We start from the raw sequence: 24341 nt of genomic DNA, 5'->3' as shown, positions 1-24341 counted from the left end.
TTTTTCAGCAGAAATTTTGGAGCTAAAAAATGCAGTTGGCATATTGAAGAATGCATCAGAGTATTTTCATAGCAGAATTGATCAAGCAGAAGAAAGAATTAGCTTAAAGACAGGTTATTTGAAAACACAGTCAGAGGAGATAAAAAAGAATAAAAAACAATAAGACATACCTACAGGATCTAGAAAATAGCCTCAGAAGGGCAAATTTAAGAGTTATTGGCCTTAGAAAGGAGATATAGAACTAGAAAGCCTATTCAAAGGGATAATAACAGAGAACTTACCAAACCTAAAGAAATATATCAATATCCATATACAAGAAGGTTATAGAACAATGAACAGATTTAATCCAAGGAAGACTACCTCAAGGCATTTAATAATCAAACTCCCAAAGATCAAGGACAAACAAATATTCCTAAAAGCAGCAAGAGAAAAAAAAAAAAAACATACAATGGAACTCCAATATATCTGGCAGCAGACTTTCCAGTGGAAAACTTATAAGCCAAGAGAGAGTGGCATGACATATTTAACATGATGAAGGAAAAAACTTTTTACCCTAGAATAGTATATTCAGCAAAAATATTGTTCAAACATGAAGGTGAAATAAAGACTTTCCCAGACAAACAAAAGCTGAGGGCTTTCATCAACACCAGACCTATTCTACAAGAAATGCTAAAGGGAGTACTTCAGTCAGAAAGAAAAGGACATTAACAAGAAATAAGCAATCACCTAAGAGTACAAAACACACTGGTAATGGTACACAGAAAAAACACAGAATATTCTAACACTGTAACTGTGGTATGTAAACTACTCTTATCCTAAAAAGAAAGACTGACCAATGAACCAATCACAAACAATAACTTTTCATGACATAGACAGTACAATAAGATATACGTAGAAACAAGATGATGTTTCGTCAATGTTGGTCAGACTGGTCTCAAACTCCTTACCTCTGGTGATCCGCCCGCCTCGGCTTCCCAAAGTGCTGGGATTACAGGTGTGAGCCACTGCGCCTGGCCTATATTTTCTAATTTTCTACAATACATTTGCACTGTTTCTATGACAGATATTAAACATTTTTCAAAAGAAGTGATGATTCATCAAATTACATTCTGCTGATAAATCAAGAAGACTGATAATTGACTACTGAATCTAGTAATACGGAAGTCACTGGTGACCTTGACAATATGTTTATGTGGTGTGGGGAGAGCAAAACATAACTGAAATAGTTTAGCAGTTCCTCAAAACATAAACACAGTTATTGTATGACCCAGCAATTACAGTCCTAGGTATATACCCAAGAGAACTGAAAACATATACTAAAAAACCCTGTACACAAATATACACAGCAACATTTGTAGCTGCCAAAAGTGGAAACAATCCAAACGTTCAAAACAAACGAATGGATAAAGTGTGGTATATCTATGATGGAATATTATTCAGCAATAAATAATGAAGTGCTGATAAATGCTACAACATGGATAAATCTTGAAAACATCAGATGAAGTAAAAAACATCTACCACAAAGAAAAACATATTGTATGATTCCATATATGTGAAATGTTCACAACAGGCAATTCCATAAAGACAGAAAGCTTTTTAGTGCTTGCCTATGGCACACAGAGAGGTGATGGGGAATGACTGCTAATGGGTATAAGGTTTGTTTGGGGACGTTTTGAACATTTTGAAAATGTTCTAAAATTATAGTGTTGATGGTTGTACAACTCTGTAAACATAATAAAAACCAGTGAACTGTATACTTTAAAAAGCTGGATTTTACAGTACATGAATTATATCACAAAACAGCTGTTAATAAAATAAAAAGCAGCAAAATCTAGCTGATGTATATATTTGTTTCACTTCTTTATGGTATTTTCTGATTTACTATTCTCTTTTGTTGCCATTGTACAGATTTTTTTTTTTTTTCTTTAACTTCTTTTACTTCCAGAGATTTGCTTTTTTTTTTTTGAGATGGAGTCTGGCTCTGTCGCCCAGGATGTAGTGCAGTGGTGGCACAATCTTTGCTCACTGCAACCTCCACCTCCCGGGTTCAAGTGATTCTCCTGCCTCTGCCTCCTGAGTAGTTAGGATTACAGGTGCCCACCACTGTGCCCGACTAATATTTGTATTTTTAGCAGAGATAGGGTTTCGCCATGTTGGCCAGGCTTGTCTCAAATTCCTGACCTCAGGTGATCCGCCCACCTCGGCTTCCCAAAGTGCTGGGATTACAGGTGTGAGCCACTACGCCTGACCTGATCATTTTTTATTAATCTTATTCTCCTCCTCCTCTCTCTCTTTAAGAGACAGAGTCTCGCTGTGCTGCCCAGGCTGGCCTCAAACTCCTGGGCTCAAGCAATTCTCCCTCCACTCAGACTCCTGGGCAGCTGGGACTACAAACACACACCACGTTCAGTTAACTCCCCATCTCTTAATCCCTATGCCTACACCATTCCCAAACCTTCCCAAATTAAAGATTAACCAGACAGAGAAAATATACTTTTACAGTTTAAGAAATGTTAAACGTGACAACTGTTCAGGATCTACTTTTTACACAATCTCGGTAACATATGTACATATTCAAAAAAAAAAAAAAAAAAAAGGAGCATTTGCCTGGGAACAACACATCACTATAAGCAAACAAAACATCAAATAGCCAGAATTCTAAAATACACTTTGGATTATATAAAATTACATTGTAAAGTTACAAAACAAATGTTGCTCATTCTTGAGAAATGTTTCAATGTTTAAATAATGTTGCCATAATACATATTCTTTCATGGCATTAAAAAAAAAAATGGTGAGTACAAGGTATCATCATTTTAAGGGTAAAGAGATCAAGCAAGTACACATACAAATCCATTGGAAAAGCTAAGTTTGGAGCTGATTTCCTCTCTTGGATTGTAAAATTTCAGTAATACAGTCATTATCTACTGCTGGAATAATGCCTGAGCAATTTAGGTAAAGATACAAACAATAAGAAAAACCCTGCCCAAATATTCAAACTTGGAGAATTCTAGTTAAAATAATAGAAAAATATAAAATTTTATCCTTCCAAAAAAAGGTATCTAAGACAAAGGTATAGATACCCCATGTAAAGTATTCACAAGTTATATGTGAATCAACCTTTTCTGTATTCCTTAAATAAAGTTCTATAATTAACTGATGAAAAAACAAGTTTCGTATTCAAAGACACTTTCAGAACACATCTACAATTAACTTATTAATGCGGAAGTATATTTTAAAAAACAGCTATTTCATTGAAGTCTTTAGGTACAGGAGATTTTATTTTTGGTGCATCTTCTTACGCATTTCTTCAAGAGCTGCTTCTTTCTCTCTCAGCACCTGCTTAAGTCTTCTTATTTTTTCATCTCGAATGGTTTCTTCTAACTCTGGTGGTGTCACTGGGAAAATATCTTCGGTATAATCTTTATTGAAGAAATGACTTTGTTCATAAGCTGCATTTGAATTCAATGTGCCTTTCTCTTGCCTCTCATAGGTATAGTATTCTATCTCAGTTCTCTTTTCTTGTCTGGTTTTGCTGTGACTCGTGAGAATGTTATGTTGTGACACATCTGAAGCTGGTAAAATACTGCTTAGAGGTTGGGAACTGGTGACATTAGCTTCCCCATTTATGATTGTGTTATAAGCATTCTCTGTTTTTCTCTTCTTTATGTGATCCATCTTCTTAATAGTTTTTGCTTTTCTTTTCGTATCAAAATTCTGCTGCAATATCAAACAACATTCCAAAACAAAAACAAAATGTTATTGCTAAATGCACGAGGTACTATCAAGTTTAACAACGTCTGCAGAAACAAATATTTACCTATTACAATTAACAAAATTTATGGAAGACAACTACAGCAAGAAATAAATATTTCCCACTGTATGCTACCAAAATGTCTTAATCACATTCAGTAAGAAGAAATTGCCTAATTCACATTTTCTTGCTCAAGTATTAGAAGCCATACTGACCTACCACAGAAATATAATAGCACTTGTAAAGTGCCTGAGATATACAAGTGATTTAATTTTTTTCTTTTCCTTTGCACAGCAGGCACATGTGGAGGATTTTCATTAGAAAAGGTTTACTAGTCTCTGATCTAAAGTTCAGAATATTACACGATAATGATATATTCGTAAGTCAAAGTAAAACAGTAGACAAAGTTATAGACATTTCTTTTTATCATTATTAGATATAGAAGTTGCTTAAAAGGTTAGTATTAAGAACATATGCATGCTTATATCTTCCACTACATTTGAATTATTTCATTTAGAGTTCTCAAAGTAGAATGACTAGTTAAAAAGCGATGACCATTTTCTTGTAACACAATGGAAAAAATAATGTCGCTGGTGAATAAAAACAATTAAGAAACACATCTTTAACTGGGATGCATTTTTACCTGTGCGTGTGTGTGTGTGTATATAAAAATATACAAATTTTTTTTTTTTTTGGAGACAGGAGTTTCGTTCTGTTGCCAGACTGGAGTGCAGTGACGCCATCTCAGCTCACTGCAACCTCCCCGCCCTCCAGGTTCAAGCGATTCTCCTGCCCTCAGCTTCGCGAGTAGTTGGGACTACAGGCGTGCGCTACCTCGTCCAGCTATTTTTTGTATTTTTAGTAGAGATGGGGTTTCACCATGTTGGCCAGGATGGTCTCGATCTCTTAACCTCGTGATCCGCCCACCTCGGCCTCCCAAAGTGCTGGGATTACAGGCATGAGCCACGGCGCCCGGCCTGGTTCTTCTTTTTTGAGATGGAGTCTTGCCCTGTCGTCTGGGCTGGAGTGCAATGATGCGATTTCGGCTCACTGCAACCTCCACCTTCTGGGTTCAAGTGATTCTCCTGCCTCAGCCTCTTGAGTAGCTGGGATTACAGGCGACCGCCACCACGCCCAGCTAATTTTCGTATTTTTAGTAGAGACGGGGTTTCACCACGTTGGTCAGGCTGCTCTTGTACTCCTGACCTCGGGTGATCCACCTGCCTCAGCCTCCCAAAGTGCTGGGGCCCGGTTGTTTTAAATATCGTTTTGGTACTATATATTTGCAAAACCAGTAACAACCGTCATTTATACTAATGCACAAGGGTTAAAACCAAATCAAGAAAATTAATATTAGTGTATCATTTGTAGTACCTATGAAGAGCACATGAAAATGTATTACCTACCTGTTTTCTCTCTCCTTCCTTCACCATAAACTCTGTCTCTTTGTAAGTGCCACTGTTTACCAAACTGCTAAAGGAATCAAAACCTTCTCCAGAGGTCAAATGGTCAGGAATTCGAGTAAGGCACACTCTCAAATCTTTAGTAAGGCCAAATATCTTTTTAAATTCAGCATCACTCTTCAGATGTGATGCCTTATTACTTCTTCCGTGGGAATCTTTCTTGTCATTTCTTCCTTGGGCACCTTTATCTGATGTTGATGCCATCTCATTATGGATCTGGAATTAGGAAAAGAAAACACACAAACAATACTGCTAATTATTCAAGTTACTTTATTAAACAAGCAACTAAGTGATTATTTCATCTTACATAAAAGAACACATCATGCTTTATGATTGGTTTGTATTATCCTTGCCTTACCACCCACACTCAAAAAACTGAATAAAAGTACAAACTTAAAACACTCCCTCCTACAATTTCTCAATTAATTTGTTGCACTAGAAAGGCAGTAAGTAGTAAACTCTAAAACAACTGAAATGAGAATACATACTCATGACATTAAAATAACATATATGACATTATTTAGAAATTGTAGTCTTCTGGAAAAGTCACACATGCCTTTAATCAATCTTGTATTTAACAATCAGAATTTACCTCCTTACATCTCTGGAGTTCAATGAATTCTGTACTGAAGGGGAGAAATGCTGACATTACTGAGTAGACCTCTAAGTAAGCAAGGAAAAGGTGGGTACAAATATCTAGTAAGCACACAGACAAACAAACCTTAAGTCGAACATAAAGGTAACTATGTGAGCATGTTGGGTAACTGGCTGAGGAGTCACAAAGAGCTAATAAAAAGAAAAATGAAATTTGTCTACCAAAAAATAAACTCATCAAAGATGCTGATATAATCTTATTTCCACAAATTACTGAAAGGTATTGATTAGCCCTGTCTCACCTTTTCCATAGTATACCACCACTACCACAAAAAAACCCCACAAAACCCCGAAACCAACTCTTTTACATGCATACTATCTCCTCATATACTAGAAAGGCTATTATATATGAACATACATACATGTATGTATATACATATACTCACACATTTTCACTAAGCTTTGAATTCACATTATCCTTCCCCAACTCTTCTAAACTTTTTTGCTCTGTCATTTTTTTTGTTTTAAAGATTTGGCATGCCAAGTGATTCAAGAGAAAGATTGTACTCCTTTGTACAAGATTGTACCCAATTGTACTCCTCCTCAAATTTGCTCAGATGGAAGTTTTGAAATTAAATACTCATATGTGTACAGTCTGTGTGTGATAGGGTTGGCAGTGGGGGAAAGATGTTATCATAGATAACTTTGAGAATTAAGAAAACAAACTTTTCTATATAGATATATAAAAAGAGCACCCTGACATGGGAAAATTACCTTTGGTTCTTGGTCTCTGAAAACACACTGTTGTGAAGTAACAGTTGTTGCATCAACAGAGGAACTTATTTTCTCTATGCTCTGGAGGATACTTCCTTTTCTGGGGGCATTGTGTCCTGTACTAAATCCATCTGGAAAGATTGGATTTGTGAATAAAGTCTTACTCTGTTTTAAGTAGTTACTGAATTGGTTCATATGTGGATTTGTGGTAGAAGGAGATGGTTTCTCCACTTTATTCTTCTCTGCCCTTAGATTGGCCATGGAAGCAAGCTGGGTATTGGAAAGTGATTTTGTCTCCATCTGGGAAGATTTACTTTTAGCCAAAACAATATTTACAACCTCTCTGGATATTTCTGTGACTGGACTTGAACTCACTATCTGTAACGTGTCTTTCCTTACTGGAGTACCAGGAGAAACAGAATTCTGTTTGTCAATTTGTGATGGCAGAACATCTGTCCCCTTTTTAGCCAACAGATAGACTTTCCCATTAAACATAACCAAAGCATTATCTTTAATAGGCATATTTTTGGACTGTGTCCCGCTACGATTGATGGTACTCAATGATGGCATATTTATAGTATTATCTCCCAAATTTTTCCTATCTACGAAAGTTTTTAAAATCTTTGAAGCCACATTATTTGAAGACTTAACAGGAACAAGAGATGGCGTAAAAGGTTGTAGATTATCTTGGAAAATCCATTTCACTGGAGCTGCTTGAGAATGCTGACCACCTTTCAATTTTGTCTCTGTAGCAACATTCTTTGGAATTTGTGTGGTATTTAGTATTACTGGCTTTGCTATTTCTGTAACAGGTTTTGGGTAAATGTTTTGAAAGTTCTTGGTAACTACATTTTTCACTGTATTTACAGGAGATACATAAATAACAGTTGGCATTTGGGAGGCCTCAACCATTCCTGAGGTACTGGTGGTGGCAGTTGCAAGTATTTTTTGCTGCACTGAAGGAGGCAATGATGACGCTGGTACAGATTTCACTTCAGCATGGGCTGGAATCTGTAAATGATGCCCAGAAGGCAAAACTGGAGACTTCACAGTCACTGGAAGACTCTGGGTATTAACTACAATAAAAGATGAGTCTTTTTGTGTTGAGGGAGGAACAGCAAATGTTTGCATGGTGAGTCCATCAATTTTCACACCATGACTCTGAACTTTAGAAACTGATGAAGAAAAATTTCCAGTTCCCACAGAAGTAACTCTACCTTTTTCTGATGTATCTACGGTTCTTGTAAGAAAATAGTTTGAAGAACTGGCTGGTTGAAAAATGGGCAATTGAACGGACGCACTTGTGGAAGAGCTGGAAATCTGAGTCTGAAAAGTAACTTGAACTGGTTTTCCTGTATTCCCTTTCAAAGCATCAGACATGACTGAAGATTGAACTAGTGGTATAAGATTTCCAGAAGACTTAGGAATTGGAAGTAATTGCAGAAGATTTTTTCCATCCGAGCCAATCGTCTGAACTACTTGGTACATGCAGCCTGAAACACTTAAAAGAACATTGAGTAAATAAATACAAACATACTACATGGTATACACATTTTATTTAAAAATATATATTTGTAAATATTATTTTTAAATATTAAAATATAAAGTATATAATCTTCCATTTTGAGTTTTTAAAGTGAAAGACTGCAAAACAAGTATTTTGAAGTAGAAGAGGTAATGCTATAGTCAGCTTCTTATATTAGGCAATGGGTATGAGATAACAACATTTATTCCTAAGACTAAAAGTAGACATTTCTAAGGTTTTGCCCTATATAAAATTATGCTACTAAAGTAAGCTCCTCTTAAAAATATTAGCATCTTCCCTTCTCCCTTTCCCTGAATTCTTTCCTCTTGTCCTCCTCCTCTACTCTAACTGAAGATTCTCATTCCCTCTCCCTTTACTCTTATTCCATTTCTCTCAATCTTTTCCCCCTCAATCTGTTCTGTCTTCTTCCTTCAATAACTCACAAGTTCTGCTAGCCATTCTTCTTTTGCCTAAGCTCTCTCTCATGGTGTTACCTTAGTTTGCCACATTTTTGTACTATAGATTTCACTGAACTGTTTATGTAGGAATCATTTTCTTCTGATTACTGTTTCAGCACATTTAAGGTTTAGTGCTAAACAGTCCTTGGTATAGCAATTATTTATATTAGCCAATTGTCAATCACCTATCAACCCATACATATAATACCACTGCAATTTCAGCTGAATGATTTCCAATCAATGTGGAAAAGACTGGAAATCATTTTTTTTTTAACTGAATCAATTCTGACCCCCATGCCTTGAACTATTTCTTAGTACAGATTGTCTAATTTTAAGAAAAGTCAACATATACTAATCTCTGTTTGCATAGTTATTTGGAAATTACTTGAATGTAGATACCTTACCTTATTTATATCTAAAATATCTTTCAGCTCCTGGGAAATATTGAGCTTTCATGGGATTCAGGGCCATCACACATACTATCACTCTACCTAGGTACTCCTCACCCAACTCAACTCTTCACATAGCTCAAGTCTTGGCATAAATGATATTTCTCAAGAGATATATTTTCTGACCACTTTATCCTTGTCCTTCCTTCATAATTAATCTATAACATCACACTTGTTAGCTTCCTTCATGGTATATATCATAGATTGTCATCACATATTAACATGTTTGTCTATAGACTGTCTCTCATGTTAAATTCTAGCAATATGAGTGCAGTGTCCATATCCCATAGACCTAGCATGGTCTTAGATAACTAAGATCAAATAAATAAAAAAGTTCAAGGGCAAATAATAATGATAATAATTAGGATTCTCAAAAGCATAAAGGTATGTTTTTAAAACTCTCAGGTATTAATAAAAATTAATACCCAAAATTCTATGTATCCGTAGAAATGTTGGTTTACCTTTCTGCAGCATGAATAACATTATCATGTCCTTACAAAAATGTAAAACTGTTTTTTGGACACTTGAGAGTGGGTCAAAATATTACATTGACCTGTTGTTGTTGTTGTTGTTGAGACAGGGCCCGGCTCTGTCATCCAGACTGGAGTGTAAGTGTACAATCTCGGCTCATTGCAATCTCTGCCTCCTGGGCTCAAACCATCCTTCTACCTCAGCTCCTCAGGTAGCTGAGACTACAGATGCATGCCACCAAACCCAGCTAATTTTTGTATTTTTTATAGAGGCAAAGTTTTGCTATGTTGCCCAGGGTGGTCATACATTGACTTTTAATAAATTAAAAGTTAACTTCTAAAGAGAATAAACCCTAAGAAAAGGATGAATTCTTGCTTTCAGGGCTTTAAGAGGAAAAATCTACCTTTATTACCTCCCTGCACCACAAGAAAAGCACATTTGACCTGGATAAGGACATATTCAATATTAAGTCATTACACAAAAAGTTACCAAGTGTCTGTTACAATTTAAGCACCAGGCTCATTAGGAAAAAAGGATCAGTAAGCTGTAGCCTCTGGGCCTAATCTGGCCCACTCTGTTTTTGTGGATTCTTATATTTTACTTCATTTTTAAATATCAAACGAGTAACAGTAGCCTCTGTAGTGGCTCCTCAGTCTTTGCCGACTCATACTTTTGAATCAAACTTTCAAATGTTGAGAGTTTACCAAAGCTTAGAAAGAATCCTTCTCTTCCTATTCTGTACTCTTTCCTTAGATGCTTTCTTCTCAATGCATAACTTCAATTAAATTATCACTTACATATCAACAATTTCAATATTTCTATCTGTGGCTTCTTTGAAATGTAGGCTTATACATCCAAATTCCCTTTTAACATTTTCATTCAGAATCTCAAACATTCCTAAAATTCAACATGGCCAGATCTCTGCCCATCCTAATCCCCCAAATTCCATCTTCTGCAGGGTTTTCTTTGCTAAATAGCATCTCATCTACCTTAGATGCCTTAAGTCAGAATAGGTAAATGCTCCTTTCTTATTCTTTATATTCAGTGATCACAAAATCCTGTTGATATTGTCTCCTAAATTTCCTTTGATCTGTTCAATTCTCTCCGAATCAACTGTTACCACTCTACTCCAAGCAAACATCATCTCTGGCTTAGAATACTACAATAGCTTCATGACTGATTTTTTTCTTCAATCATATCTTCTACTTTTCAATTTACTCAGCACACTAAAACTGATCTTTCCCTGCTTAAAACATTGCAGTGGCTTTCCATTATTCTTAGAGTTGTAGGAAGAAAACCATTGCTTCTGATGCAATGTTAAGCCAAAGGAAGAGAGGATTTTAAGAAAATTGGGCAATTATACTAAAAGTTTCTGAGATGCCAAATAGGATGAGGATTAAAAATGTACACCTAAAATAGTGCTGTGAAGATCACTGATGGCTTTAGTAAGAGCAGTGTGGTAGGGGAAAGAAGTTGCTGAGGAGTGGATATGAAGAAAGCAAGTAGACAACTCTTTTTTTTTTTTTTTTTTTTTTTGAGGCGGAGTCTCGCTCTGTCGCCCAGGCTGGAGTGCAGTGGCCGGATCTCAGCTCACTGCAAGCTCCGCCTCCCGGGTTTACGCCATTCTCCTGCCTCAGCCTTCCGAGTAGCTGGGACCACAGGCACCCGCCACCTCGCCCGGCTAGTTTTTTATACTTTTTTAGTAGAGACGGGGTTTCACCGGGTTAGCCAGGATGGTCTCGATCTCCTGACCTTGTGATTCGCCCGTCTCGGCCTCCCAAAGTGCTGGGATTACAGGCTTGAGCCACCGCGCCCGGCCCGCAAGTAGACAACTCTTTTGAAACTTTGACTGTCAAGGGGAAGAGAAAGACTGGCAGGAAGTTACAGGAATAAATGGTATCAAAGAAGGGATCTTTCCTTTTTCTTTGTTTAAGGTTAGACAAACCAGAACAAATGTAAATACTCAAGTGAGCCAGTTAAGGGAAGAAACTGGTGATAAAGGAACAAAAGGGATACACAATGAGAAGGAGGTAGGAAATGGAAACCAGAGAGACAGCTGGAGGGACTGAACCTTAAAGAGAGCTGGAGACCTATCTCCCTCCACTGGAACACTGGAGGAGAGGTTAGGTGCATTTTCAGGTAAGCATACAACTTTGGGGTTAGAAGGCTGAGGTAATTCTCATTTAAAGGGTTATATTTTCTTTATGAAAAATCACATGACATCATCTGCTAAAAGTAAGAGCAAAAATATGGAAAGATTTGAGGAGAATCAAAGATCTGAAACAGTCTTCGTGAGGGAGTAAACTGACCACAGAAGATATTAGAGTTGCCAGGATGTATTGATGGCACGGGGAGACAGCTAGTGGTTATGAATTTATAGTGGTACTAATCTGTACTCGAGGCTTTCCTTGTCACACCAAGCACAGATAAACAGAAAGCATATCGAGTTCATCCAGGGTTGGGGTGGCATCAGGAAGGTGCAACAAAAATCAAAGAAGAGCAAAAGAATTTAAGGTATTGATAAGAGTTATTAAAATGAAACACAGAATCTAAACTGGATAGGAAGAAAATGAGAGAATAAAAGGCTAAAGTATAGGGATAAAATAAAGGGATTATTGGTCTTTAGGGCCAGATAAAGTTAACAGTTAAAGTAGGAACAGTTAAACAAGTCAGCTAGAAATACAGGAACTGGCATTTAGAAAACAGGATGTGTGAAACAATTTTGTAGATGCAGCAATTTCATCTAAGAATAAGGACTACAAAAGTAGATAGGTGCAGCAGAACAGAGAATAAGATCACTGGGGGAAAAGATCTCTGTAATAAAGATGAGGCGACAAAGACATGATCCATACGGATACTGAAATCACATAGGATTACAGGGAAGATGGTGAACTAAGTGCCAAGTTCAGCGACAGGAAGCTGGTAGATGGTGTTAACAAGCCGCAATTAAGTGATATGCCAGAAAGTTATTTTGAAGCCTACTTTCTTCTGTAGTCTATTTTCTTTCCTATTATTCTACTAAAACTTCATTCTCAAAGATTACCACAAATGTTCTCACAGTTAAATATGTCTTTATCTTCATTCCCTAGGTACTCTCTGTTGCAACTAATTATCCCTCCATATTGATCCTCTTTCCTATCATGGTTTCCACTGTGTACAATTTCTGTTTCTCTGGACTTTCTTAATGCTCCCTTACTCATTTTCTGCATTCTAAGCATTCTCCTGTAACTATTCCACAAACCACAAAGTACAATTCTTGATCCTGTTTTTCTCCTTCAAGACATTCTTCCTTAAAGACTGCAACAATTCTCACGGCTTCAACTATTTTCAACTATCTTCTTTGGAATAATGACTCCCGTAGTTATATCCTTTTATTCCTGTCCCCTACTGGAATTGACATCAGTTCTGTATTTGCGATGTCTTACCGAACATTTTAATACCATCACTTTAAACCCAGGAAGTCAAAATTACTCTATTGAAAACTAGTAGTCTCTCATACCATTCAATCATGTGGCAGCACCAGTATTTTTCACATCATATAGGTTTTAAATCACCTAGTCATTGCTGATTTGTCTTTATCATCATTTTTATTTAAATTCATCCACAGAACCTTGCACATGTGCTTACAAAAGGTAAACATTTAATAGATGCATACTGAATCATCAAGTCTATAAGGTTTTCTTTTTAACTCATTTCATCCATCTTTTCTTTCTTCATCATTGTGACTTCCACCATCTAAATGAGATCCTCATCAGATGTGTCTAGCACTCATCATTCTCATCCCTACAGTATTTTGCTGATGTTTAGTTTTTTTGATTGCAGCCACTATTGAATATTATGTATCTCTGGTAGATTAAAATTGTTTTCATCCTGTTACCTCCTGTTCAAAGTTTTAGTATTCATCATTGCCAATTCAGCTGGACACAAAAATCATCTACAATCTAGCTCCAACCAATCTCTACAACAATACCACCCACAACTTCTCAATGTGAAATCTCTGCTCTTACCAGGGAGATCTCTTTGCTATTCTGAAATATGCCATGTACATCACACTATTTACTCAAAGTATTATTATTTTTCTCCTCCAACAATATAAAATTAGTTTCCAATTCTATCTTTTTCATAAAATATCTGCCAGTCACTCCAGTTTAATTTTTTCCAACTTGGAATTCCGAATGCACTCCCATTCATGCCGCTAATGTTGGAAATTACATAATGCTTTCTTTATTGACTTTAATCTATTAGCTAATTTTAAAAAATGAGTAAAGTATTGTTTCATTCAATAAGACTGAAACTCCTTAAGGTGAGAGGCTTTATAATTTATTTTGCAATTATCCTTCCAATACCAAGCATAGTATTTTATATGACCTCTATATTTCTGCTTTATAAAAAAACTATATCATATGAGCTATTTTCCAATCTGATGACTACATTTTTCCCTCTCTTTTCCTCTATTTCTCCTCCAAAAGATAAAAAAAAAAGGAAGAAAAATTAAGCTTCTTCCATGTCAGTGTTATCAGTGAGATTCACATAATCTACCACAGACCATAAATTCCTGTAGGGTAGATTATACTATTCATATCAATATACTCTACATCTAATCCAGAAACTGGAAACTGCACACAATAATGTTAGCTGAATTGAATCCTACGAGCTATAATTTTTTAAAAAGTCCATGATTTCTTGACAACAAAATGTAATGAGGTCTAAAAATTAATCGGAAATGCAGAATGCTAAGAAGTAATAACTCATGATGAAATATGTACTCCTTCTATCAATATACAGTTTTTCATATCTAAGAGCCTTCCATTGAAGAGATTAAATAATTAAAACCCTACAAAGATTCTGTTTTCTGAAAGATCATATTCTGCAGATTAATGTCAGAACTAAAAGTAGAACCAGATTCTGCATCCCATTTTCTAGTTTGGTCACCTAATTACTTTAAGATAATTACTTTAAACCAGCTGGTGTTCAAACTGAGAAACTACATTTGAAAAATAATACAGTTTAACAGTTTAAAAGAGAAAAGAGGAACATATTAGAAAGATTACGGGCTTCTAATTCTGGTTCTTATAATTACAAGTTGACTAGAAAATTTACTTATCCTCTTTGAATCTGTTTCTTCATTTGTTAAATAGAGGAAAATAAAGCTTACTAGGAGTAGTAAATGAAATAACTGCCTGGGAACATAATAGTTATCTTCCATTAAAATATGCAATTGGTCTCTGAGAATAAGGTAAGGTAAGGTCTTTTAAAAATGTAATGAGAAATTTGGAGGGGTGTAGTGGCTCACGCCTGCAATCCCAGAACCTTGGGAGGCCGAGGCGGGCAGATCACAAGGTCTAGAGATCGAGACAATACTGGCCAACATGGTGAAACCCCATCTCTACTAAAAATACAAAAATTAGCTGGGTGTGGTGGCACATGCCTGTAGTCCCAGGTACTTGGGAGGCTGAGGCAGGAGAATCACTTGAACCTGGGAGGTGGAGGTTGCAGTGAGCCCAGATTGCGCCACTGCACTCCAGTCTGGCGACAGAGCAAGACTCCATCTCAAAAAAAAAAAAAAAAAAAAAAGGTAATGAGAAATTTAATAAAAAGGCACATTAAACATACTGGTAATGTTATATAACTTCTGACATTTTTTACTATTCTAATATTGATATGAAGTATTCACATATTAGAAATAGACTAATAGGCCGAGCGCAGTGGCTCAAGCCTGTAATCCCAACACTTTGGGAGGCCGAGACGGGTGGATCACGAGGTCAGGAGATCAAGACCATCCTGGCTAACACGGTGAAATCCTGTCTCTACTAAAAAATACAAAAAACTAGCCGGGCGAGGTGGCGGGAGCCTGTAGTCCCAGCTACTCGGGAGGCTGAGGCAGGAGAATGGTGGGAACCTGGGAGGCGGAACTTGCAGTGAGCCGAGATTGCGCCACTGCACTCCAGCCTGGGCGATAGAGCGAGAATCCGTCTCAAAAAAAAAAAAAAGAAATAGACTAATAAAAATGTTGAAGGCTGATGAACATTTTATAGACCTTTTTACAAAATACGTTTTTTTCAACTGCTAGGAAATCCTTTTCCATCTTACTATCTATGACATAATATTATGTATATATAGAACATAACATATGTAAGTACATAACAGTTATCTATCCAATAATATGTGCCATGTATTGCGTACGTGATAGATATAACAGTTGTTACTAACTCTAATCCTAATAAACAGTCAAGCAAGTTATGAACTGCCATTCCCATTTTATACTTGAGAAAATGGAGATTTAAAAATATTTAATAACTTACTTAGAATTACACACTCCCCTTGAGAAAGCTTATCTACTTTCTGTATTTACTTTAGCATACCCCCATATCAGGGTCCAAAAAATTCAAATGTATAAACTGAGAGATTAATGACAGATTTCATTTAGACTGTATAGTATGTGTCTGTCTCTCCCTCACACACACATACACAGACACACTCAAATCACAAAAGATAATAAAACACTGTACACGACAAAATGCATACTGAACTGACAATGAAGCATCATCACTCCAATCAAACCAAACCCCCTGCTGAGAACACTTAAGTTTAGCTCTCCATTTATGGGAAGACAGCTGCCAATGGCCAATCACATGATGTCTTAATTCTTATTATTGTAGGATATATAACCACAGGCTTTCATTATAGTACCTCTAACGTGATGCTTCCCAAATCTCTAGTCTCAGCTCTGACTCAGCCTGAGTTTCATATCCAAATATCTGACTGCTTTCTTGATGTGTGCCTCATCTCAGTTTATTTACCAATATCCATCCAGAAAACCGGCATCATAACTGATCCGCCTTTCTTCCTGCCAATTCATTAACAAAGTCGGTCTATTTTCCCTTCTATATTTCTTTGAATTCAACCCCTGTGGCACTGCATCAGCTAGTTCAGGCCCTCAGAATTTCTGAAAAGACAACTGAAATAGGATCCTTATATGTAGATCACTCACCCTCAAATCCACACTGCCAACAGTTATCTAAAATGCACACCTATGTCAGTCTTTTTCTTAAAATACTCTGAACAATTTCCAATAGATGAAGTCTAATTTCCTTAGCAGGGCAAACAGAACCCTTAAGAGCTATCTATCTATCCTACTTATACAGAATTAAGCAACAAGTATCAGTCATAAACCACACAGGTCTTTTATTTACCAGTTCTCTGCATACGTATATCCTGCATTCATCTTTAACTGAATAGCTGATACTTATGTTTCCCAACTCAGCTGTTCTTGGAATCTTTCCTCCAACTCCCTTCCTCTACTCTCTTCCTTTACTACAATCAACATCAACTCTATCATTCCTCCTCCTCCACCATGACTATAAGGTCTTCCCTGGAAATAGCCCATATCCTTTTATTTAATCAGTCTTCCCATTTAGCACAGTCTACTACATACATAGTAGGTACTAAATGAATGTTTTGTCATCAAATGTTTAAACTGTATTGATAATAAGTGGTAAGCTAGGATATGAACCCAAGTCTCTATGACTTAAAAGGTTCTTTCCACTATAGCATTCTGACTCCTACTTTGTTCTTTGACAATAAAACCCAAATCAACATAAATTAAATGCATAGTATCACAAATATCTTCCAGATTTTTCCTTTGTACTCTAAGATTAAATTTGGGTTTTACATTTTATGCTCTGATGAATTAGAGATACTTCAAACAATATATAACCATATACAATTCTGTATTATGCTACTGAAAAATTTTTAGAAAGCGGTAACTTAGAAAAAAATTAAGCTACAAATAAGAAAATCATAGTCACTTAAGTTATAAAAATAAATATTTAGTACCATCAAACATGTTACCAGAAAAATAAGAAAACTAAGCTTCCAATAAACTAAAAGGGCTGATGTTAACATTATTTACAAAATTACATTTGGATGTTTTGTTACTTACAAAACAGAATGGAATCAAATATGCAACCATTAACCAAAGTAAATGTCGAAGCTTCTGAAAGTCATCTGGTAAATGTCCCAAATATATGATGTAAAACCTCAATGATTTAAATAAATACATTCAAAGATAATAAAAACAACGTATAAATCAATGAGTTAATGAACTCAAAATGACTTATGAATGTAACTGTAATTTTAAAATATCCAAATCCCCAAAAGGATTAGAAATTGGATAACAGAGTTAAGGGTACACACACACACATACACAAAGTTGTTTATCTTGCTTTTTATATTTAAAAATGCAATCGAGAAACAAATTTTCTATAAATTAAGCTAAGTCAGAGGTCATTATTCAGGTACTAAAATAAGGCAGCAGAAATTAATCATTAGAAAGTAATTCTACCTTTTAATATCTACACAGGGCACTCTCTCCCCCTTCCCCCAAACTTCCACCACAAATTAAAAAAAAAAAGAAAAGAAAAAAACACACAAGTATACCAAAATGGCTCTTTATGATTTGAAATACAATGGTTCTTTCTTGACAGTTCTTCAATAGAATTTTGGCTCATTACTATTAGTGACCATTTCTTTTTATAATACTGCTTTCCAGGAACAAACATTACTTTCGGTCTTTATTGCAATCAAGTTTTCTATCTATTTGTAATTAAACAAAACTACTTCCTGGGCTAAAATCTGTGCAGAATTAAAGTTGTATGCTTATAATAGTAACAGCTAACATTTATATTGTGCTTTACTATTTTCCTACATGAGGTATTTTACATTATTTCATTCTCCTAATCTTTAAAATATTTCTAAGTGCTATTATTTACAGACTGGGAACAGTTACCTGGCCTCACAAATGCTAACTAGCAAAGTTGAGATTAATCCCAGGTAGCCTGATTTTCTTCAAACGAAAATGCTCTTCCGCGAGTTTTGCATCTTAGTTCTTCATTTTCTTATGAGTCTGCAGACCCTATTTTTTCCTTATCACTTAATCTACTAACCATGTGAGAGTACAAGTGAAAACATTCTGCTTTAGCTAACATTCTGTTTCCGATTCATTTCCTCTTAATACAATTAAAAAAACAACAACAAAAAAACTAAGTTACTGATCATCTATTTTCTAACTTTACAGAAATATCTTCCTTAGAAATACTGGACTCTCCTCATACCAAATATAAATAGCCAATGAAATGGCACTTCATTACAATCCACTTCAAAAACGCTGTTCAAGAGGATTGACTTTACACGAGGATTTCTCCATTCTTACTTCTCTCTCTTCACATAAAGCTATTACTTGAAATTTTAAATGTCCAATCTCCTTGTTCTAAAGCCATTTTTCTTCAATCACATACCCTTTCTGTCTGACTACTAAAATGTAACTATTTTCACTTAAGGTCCAGCGCCACCAGGGCTGCACTTGCTAATCCGCGTTTCTGCGTGTGCGTGAGAATCTTCCAGAAGGTTTGAGTCACATAAAAGCGTCGGCCATCTTGGTTTTCATCGCCCGTGGAGATCTACTCCGTCGGCCTATTAAACTTGAGACGCTGGAGTCCCGCGGAGCCGGGGAGGGACTGTGTCTGGCTCTAAAAGAGGTTTTACATTTCCCAGAGGAAGGCGCTCTATGGGCTTTAAGCGCCCCGGTGACGAGCGCTTCCCGCCTGAGTGGCGCACTCTGCGGGCTCCAACTCCTCTCAAACTACACAGCGTCCGGAAACGACGGCCGACTCCACATCCCAAAGACGGACAGGGGGCAGGCGTGGGGAGGATTCGAAACCGGTACTTACCAACGCGAGGCGCTGCCTGAATTTTCCTCTGCGGGTTTCAGGAAGACCCTCCGTGGGTTATTTGACATTTTAGTGGGGAGAAAGGGGACACCTCAGCCAGGAAAGTGGGAAGCGTGGGGCCGAGTTTCTCAATGGGGCGAGAACCAAAGCGAGGGAATGTTGGGCTGCAGTTGCCCGCAGCAACTGTGAGGGGTTCGACCTTAACGGAGAGCGACAGCGGGCACTCCAGAGGGTGTATCCCCAAGCTCCGGAGCGAGGTAGCGCAGCCACCCAGAAACCGGAAGGCTCCTGGCGGTGGACTGCGCCCTCACAGCCCTACGCTCAGAGAGAATCGGCGTGAGTCTCCGCCCCCAGAGCCTACGACAACACTCCAGACCTTGCCGGAGCAGGCGCAGGGGGCGTGGCCTTGGTGGCACCGCCCCCAACGGGGCCTGGTCAGTGCTGAAGACTGCGTCAGACTGGCTCTGCTGCCCCGCCCACTGAAGCCGATAGCTGGAGAAAAGCTCGGTCGGGCGTCTTCCGGGGTCGTCACGTCCGTTTGCCAAGGTGACTGGCTCGCTAAAGCCCAACCCTTATGATTCAATCCAATGGCAAGTGATATTTGCTATCTTTTCTTCCGGATCAAGGAACAAATCGCAAAAGAAAGCTCTCCGGACACCTACGCAAAATAAAATGTTTCCGGGGTCAATCTTAAATTTTCTGCTTTTGTGCTCGCCGCTAGTTTGTTTTTCTCTCCCGTCGGTGCATTAAAAGACATCGGCGGGCTTTTTTGGAATCATACACTTGTGGCCTGAGAAAACTTCAAAACGCCTGCCTGTGGCCAGCGATTTTTGTTGCTGCTTCTCTGAAGGTTTCCCATTTACTCCTCTTTCCTGAAGCTTTGCCTCTAGACTTACGTAACGCTTTCCTCCAGCCCACGTTCATCCAAACTATCACTTATTGTCATTGACCTTCGTTTCTGAAGGGAGATCTTGGAGTTGCATCAGAACATCCATTGTATTCATTCAGTCATTTATTCAGCTATCCATTGCAGTTGATGCTCTTTATCTCACACTATTTCAAAATTTTTCCTCTCAGCACTATTCATTATTCCCTCATCTTGACGCCATTGGCAATATACTTTCCTGGTTTTGCTCCTACTTTTTTGTCTATGGCTTCTCAATCTCTTTGGAAGATCTCTCGCTTTTCAAGGGAGTTCCTTACATCTTGACCACTGATTCTCTTAATGTTTTCAAACTGTCTTGTCTCAATTAGTGGTTTTATTCATACTCCTGGCTTGAATTACCACATCCACCCATTATTTTACCACTAAACACATATGTGTCCTTGGCACTGATTTAAGTGTTTTACAAAATTAATTTACTCCTAACAACTAATAAAAGAATGATTATATGCAGATGAAGAAACGGATGCTCAGAGAGGGTGAACAAGTTTTTAGAGGTCATAGAGCTTGTGAGTGATGGAGCCAGGCTCCAAATCCAGGTTGTCTGGCTGAACACACCATGTACTTTACTACTGCATTAAATTGCTGCTGTGTGACTCATAAATTTATGTTCACAGTTCTGATTTCTCTGAGATCTATACCTGGATGTTCAAGTGAATTGTTGAGATATCCTTTTTGCTATTTGAAAAGCCCTTTCAAATGAAACGTGTTCAAAACCACATTTCTGACTTGCTTCTCTTCCCCGCACTACACATTTTCTTTTATCAGTACTATCTCTAGAAAGAAAGAAAGAAAGATAAAACTTCCTTCTATTAAAGTTGTCAAAATTCCAGTGTCATCCTTAACACTTTTCCTCTTTTTGTTCCAAAATATATAATTCACCAACTTTTGCAGATTTTATCTTCTACCTATCTTACAAGTCTGCTTTATATTTCTATTACTACTACTATAGAGCAAGCTTACTTACTCTAGTGAAGCTTTAACTGATATCCTTATATCCACTTTTTTTTTTTTTAGAGGGAGTCTCGCTGTCGCCCAGGCTGGAGTGCAGTGGTGCAATCTCAGCTGACTGCAAGCTCTGCCTCCTGGGTTCAAGCTATTCTCCTGCCTCAGCCTTCCGAGTAGCTGGGACTACAGGTCCCCGCCACCACACTCGGCTAATTTTTTGTATTTTTATTAGAGACAGGGTTTCACCATGTTAGCCAGGATGGTCTTGATCTCCTGACCTCGTGATCCACCCGCCTCAGCCTCCCAAAGTGCTGGGATTACAGGCGTGAGCCTTATATCCACTGTTGTATTCCTCTAAATGCTGCAGCCAGAGATACCATATGGAAACACAAATCTGATGGTGTCATCTCACTGCATTAAAAAAAAAAATCAGTTTCCCCATTGCTTTTATGATAAGGATCAAACTCTTTGATTCTTTTCCTTTTTTCTTTCTTTCTTTTTTTTTTTCTTTTTAGACAGGGTCTCAGTCTGTCATGCCAGGCTGGAGCGCAGTGGTATGATTTCAGCTCACTGCAACCTCCGCCTCCTGGATTCAAGCGATTCTCGTGCCTCAGTCTCCTGAGTAGCTGGGATTACAGGCGCACACTACCATGCCTGGCTCATTTTTTGTATTTTTAGTAGAGACAGGGTTTCACCATGTTGGCTAGGTTGGTGTCTAACTACTGACCTCAATCTGCCTGCCTTGGCATCCAAAAGTGCTGGGATTACAGGCACTTTTGAGCCACTGTGCCCAGCCAAAATCCTTGATTCTAATCAAGATGTTGAACTAGTACAGACTGCTGACACCCAGATAAATTTTTTTAAAAAAAGGAAGTTTAGATTTTTAGGAATTAACAGCAACAACCACCACCACACACACACACACACAAAAAGCAGCTGTGAAAATTCCGATCTGTAGGACATTTTCAGAACTGGTATGTGAGTGTATAGATTGTTACAGGCTAAAGCCAAGGACCAGCACGGGCAGCAGAGGGTGGAGGAAATTATTTGAATTTTTCGTTGTAACAGGTATGATCATTAATTGTCCTTTGAAAATAAACCTGTAGCAATAGCCAAGCTCCTGGTATAAACAGGATAAAGTCAAGGCAGGAGAAACTCATGCTAAGGTAAGGCACTGATGAAAATAGATGCAGTATTACCAGCCAAAGTTGGGAAGTCACTACTCCATCCTTCCCACAAAACTGCCCTGGATGGTACATTATAAATAGGTAACTTGACTTTTATCAGTGAGGTCTTGCACTACAATTTAAATATAACTCTGACCATGGAAATTGCCTTCTGGAGTGGAAGGTAACTGGTATGATCAGCAGTGCTTCTTTGAATTCCTTGGGACATACATGTTTTCTTCTAAATTCACTGGGAAATGCAGATTGAGGCTTAAATATCATTCCTTCCTTTCTTTCTTTCTTTCTTTCTTTCTTTCTTCCTCCTTTCCTTTCCTTTCCTTTCCTTTCCTTTCCTTTCCTTTCCTTTCCTTTCCTTTCCTTTCTTTCCTTTCCTTTCTTTCCTTTCCTTTCCTTTCCTTTCCTTTCCTTTCCTTTCTTTCCTTTCCTTTCCTTTCCTTTCTTTCCTTTCCTTCCTTTCTTTCTTTCTTTTTTCTTTCTTTCTTTCTTTCTTTCTTTCTTTCTTTTTTGTGGTTGTTGTTGTTGTTGAGACAGAGTCTCGCTGTGTCGCCCAGGCTGGAGTGCAGTGGCGTGATCTCAGTTCACTGCAACCTTCACCTCGCAGGTTCAAGCGATTCTCCTGCTTCGGCCTCCCGAGTAGCTGGGACTACTCGTGCACATCACCTCGCAATTCAGTTAATAAATACTCGTTTAAAGACATATTTAGAAATGAAATGACCTGTTACTAAATTAGCATTACAAAAACAGATCAAAAATGTTAAATGTACAATCAAGTTACATGGAAAATTAAAGTAGTAGAAAACTACAGTAGACCCTGCTTATCCAGTTTTGTTTTTTGTGGTTTCACTTACCCATGGTCAACCATGGTTCCAAAATATTACATGAAAATTCCAGAAATTCACAAGTATTAACTTGTGTGCCATTCTGGGTAGCATGATGAAATCTTGAGCTGTCCTTTTTTGCCCACCAGGGTGTGAGTCATCCCTTTCTCTAGCATATCCCCATCTGTTAGTTACTTAGGTGCTATGTTGGTTTTCAGATCCACTGTCATGATATCACAATGTTTATGTTCAAGTAACCCTTATTTACTTAAAAATGGCCCAAAGTACATGAGTAGTGATGCTAGCATGTTGTTCTATTTTTATTATTAGTTGTTATTAATCTCTTACTTATGCCTAAATTATAAATTAAACTTTATTATAGGTATGTATGTATAAGAAAAAATATGTAGCACATATTCAGTCTGGTACTATTCATGGTTTTAAGCATTCACTGGGAGTCTTGAAACATATCCCCCACAGATATACTTCTGTATATCAGTGAAAATCAGAAAAAAATGAACATATTTGGGGGATGAGAGTGAAACCAAATATGAACCAAAATAAGCACACTAGATGAGATAAATAGTTGAATGCATGCAGCTGAATAAAGAATTAGGAAACTGATAGAAGAGAGTAAAGAAAATGTTGGAAGGCAGTAGGAAAGGATAAAAAGAGAGCAAATATAAAAATAAAAGTTGAAATTTGTGTAATATAAAAGTAGAAGTTTCAATATCTGGAAAATAGGATTGCAGAAGGACAGAAATTAAAACAAATATTTTTTAAATCTGAAATTTCTTTTTCCCAGAATTAAAGAAAACAGAAAGATGTCAGTTAAAGCGTGTCCTAAGGTACCAAGTAAGAGAAATAAGAAAAAAAAAAATGCCTTAAGAAATTAAAACTAGAATATCAAAAAGAAAAAAAACAAAGCTTTCAGGGAGGAAAAATGTATTATTTTCTGCATAGCAAATAACCACATATTTCTGCATGAAAAATAACCATAAATTTAGCAGCTAAAAATAACAAATGTCAGTTAGGAATCTAGGCACAGCTTAGTCAGGTCCTCTGCTATAGAGTCATTTACAAGGCTGCACTCAAGGTGTTGGTCAGGGCTACTGTCTCATCTGAAGGCTCAACTAGAGAAGGAGCCAATTTCAAGCTCTTTTATTGTTGGAGGGATTCAGTTCTTTGCAGCAGTTGGACTGAGGACCTGTGGTTCTTGCTGGTTGTTG

General features: G+C 37.3%; 1 protein-coding gene across 3 annotated transcripts; it reads right to left on the bottom strand.

Moving 5' to 3' along the window:
- Window positions 1-2489: 2489 nt before the first annotated feature.
- On the bottom strand, window positions 2490-19541 carry LRIF1 (ligand dependent nuclear receptor interacting factor 1). 3 transcript variants are annotated; one of them, XM_033197402.1, is made up of 4 exons: window positions 19217-19523; window positions 6586-8086; window positions 5161-5433; window positions 2490-3720 (listed from the first exon to the last, which is right to left on the bottom strand). In XM_033197402.1, exons 1-4 carry the CDS (start codon window positions 19282-19284, stop codon window positions 3280-3282), a joined length of 2283 nt encoding a protein of 760 aa, XP_033053293.1. In that variant the 5' UTR covers window positions 19285-19523; the 3' UTR covers window positions 2490-3279. The 3 variants fall into 3 exon arrangements, with proteins under 3 accessions (XP_033053293.1, XP_033053294.1, XP_033053295.1); XM_033197403.1 differs by having other exon boundaries at window positions 2490-3717; XM_033197404.1 differs by lacking the exon at window positions 6586-8086 and having other exon boundaries at window positions 19217-19541.
- Window positions 19542-24341: the final 4800 nt, after the last annotated feature.

Source organism: Trachypithecus francoisi, unplaced genomic scaffold (assembly GCF_009764315.1).
Source record: "Trachypithecus francoisi isolate TF-2019V2 unplaced genomic scaffold, Tfra_2.0 Lachesis_group5, whole genome shotgun sequence".
NCBI lineage: Eukaryota > Metazoa > Chordata > Mammalia > Primates > Cercopithecidae > Trachypithecus > Trachypithecus francoisi.
Note: the sequence above shows the minus strand (reverse complement) of the source record. Positions and strands in the feature narration are given on the sequence as shown.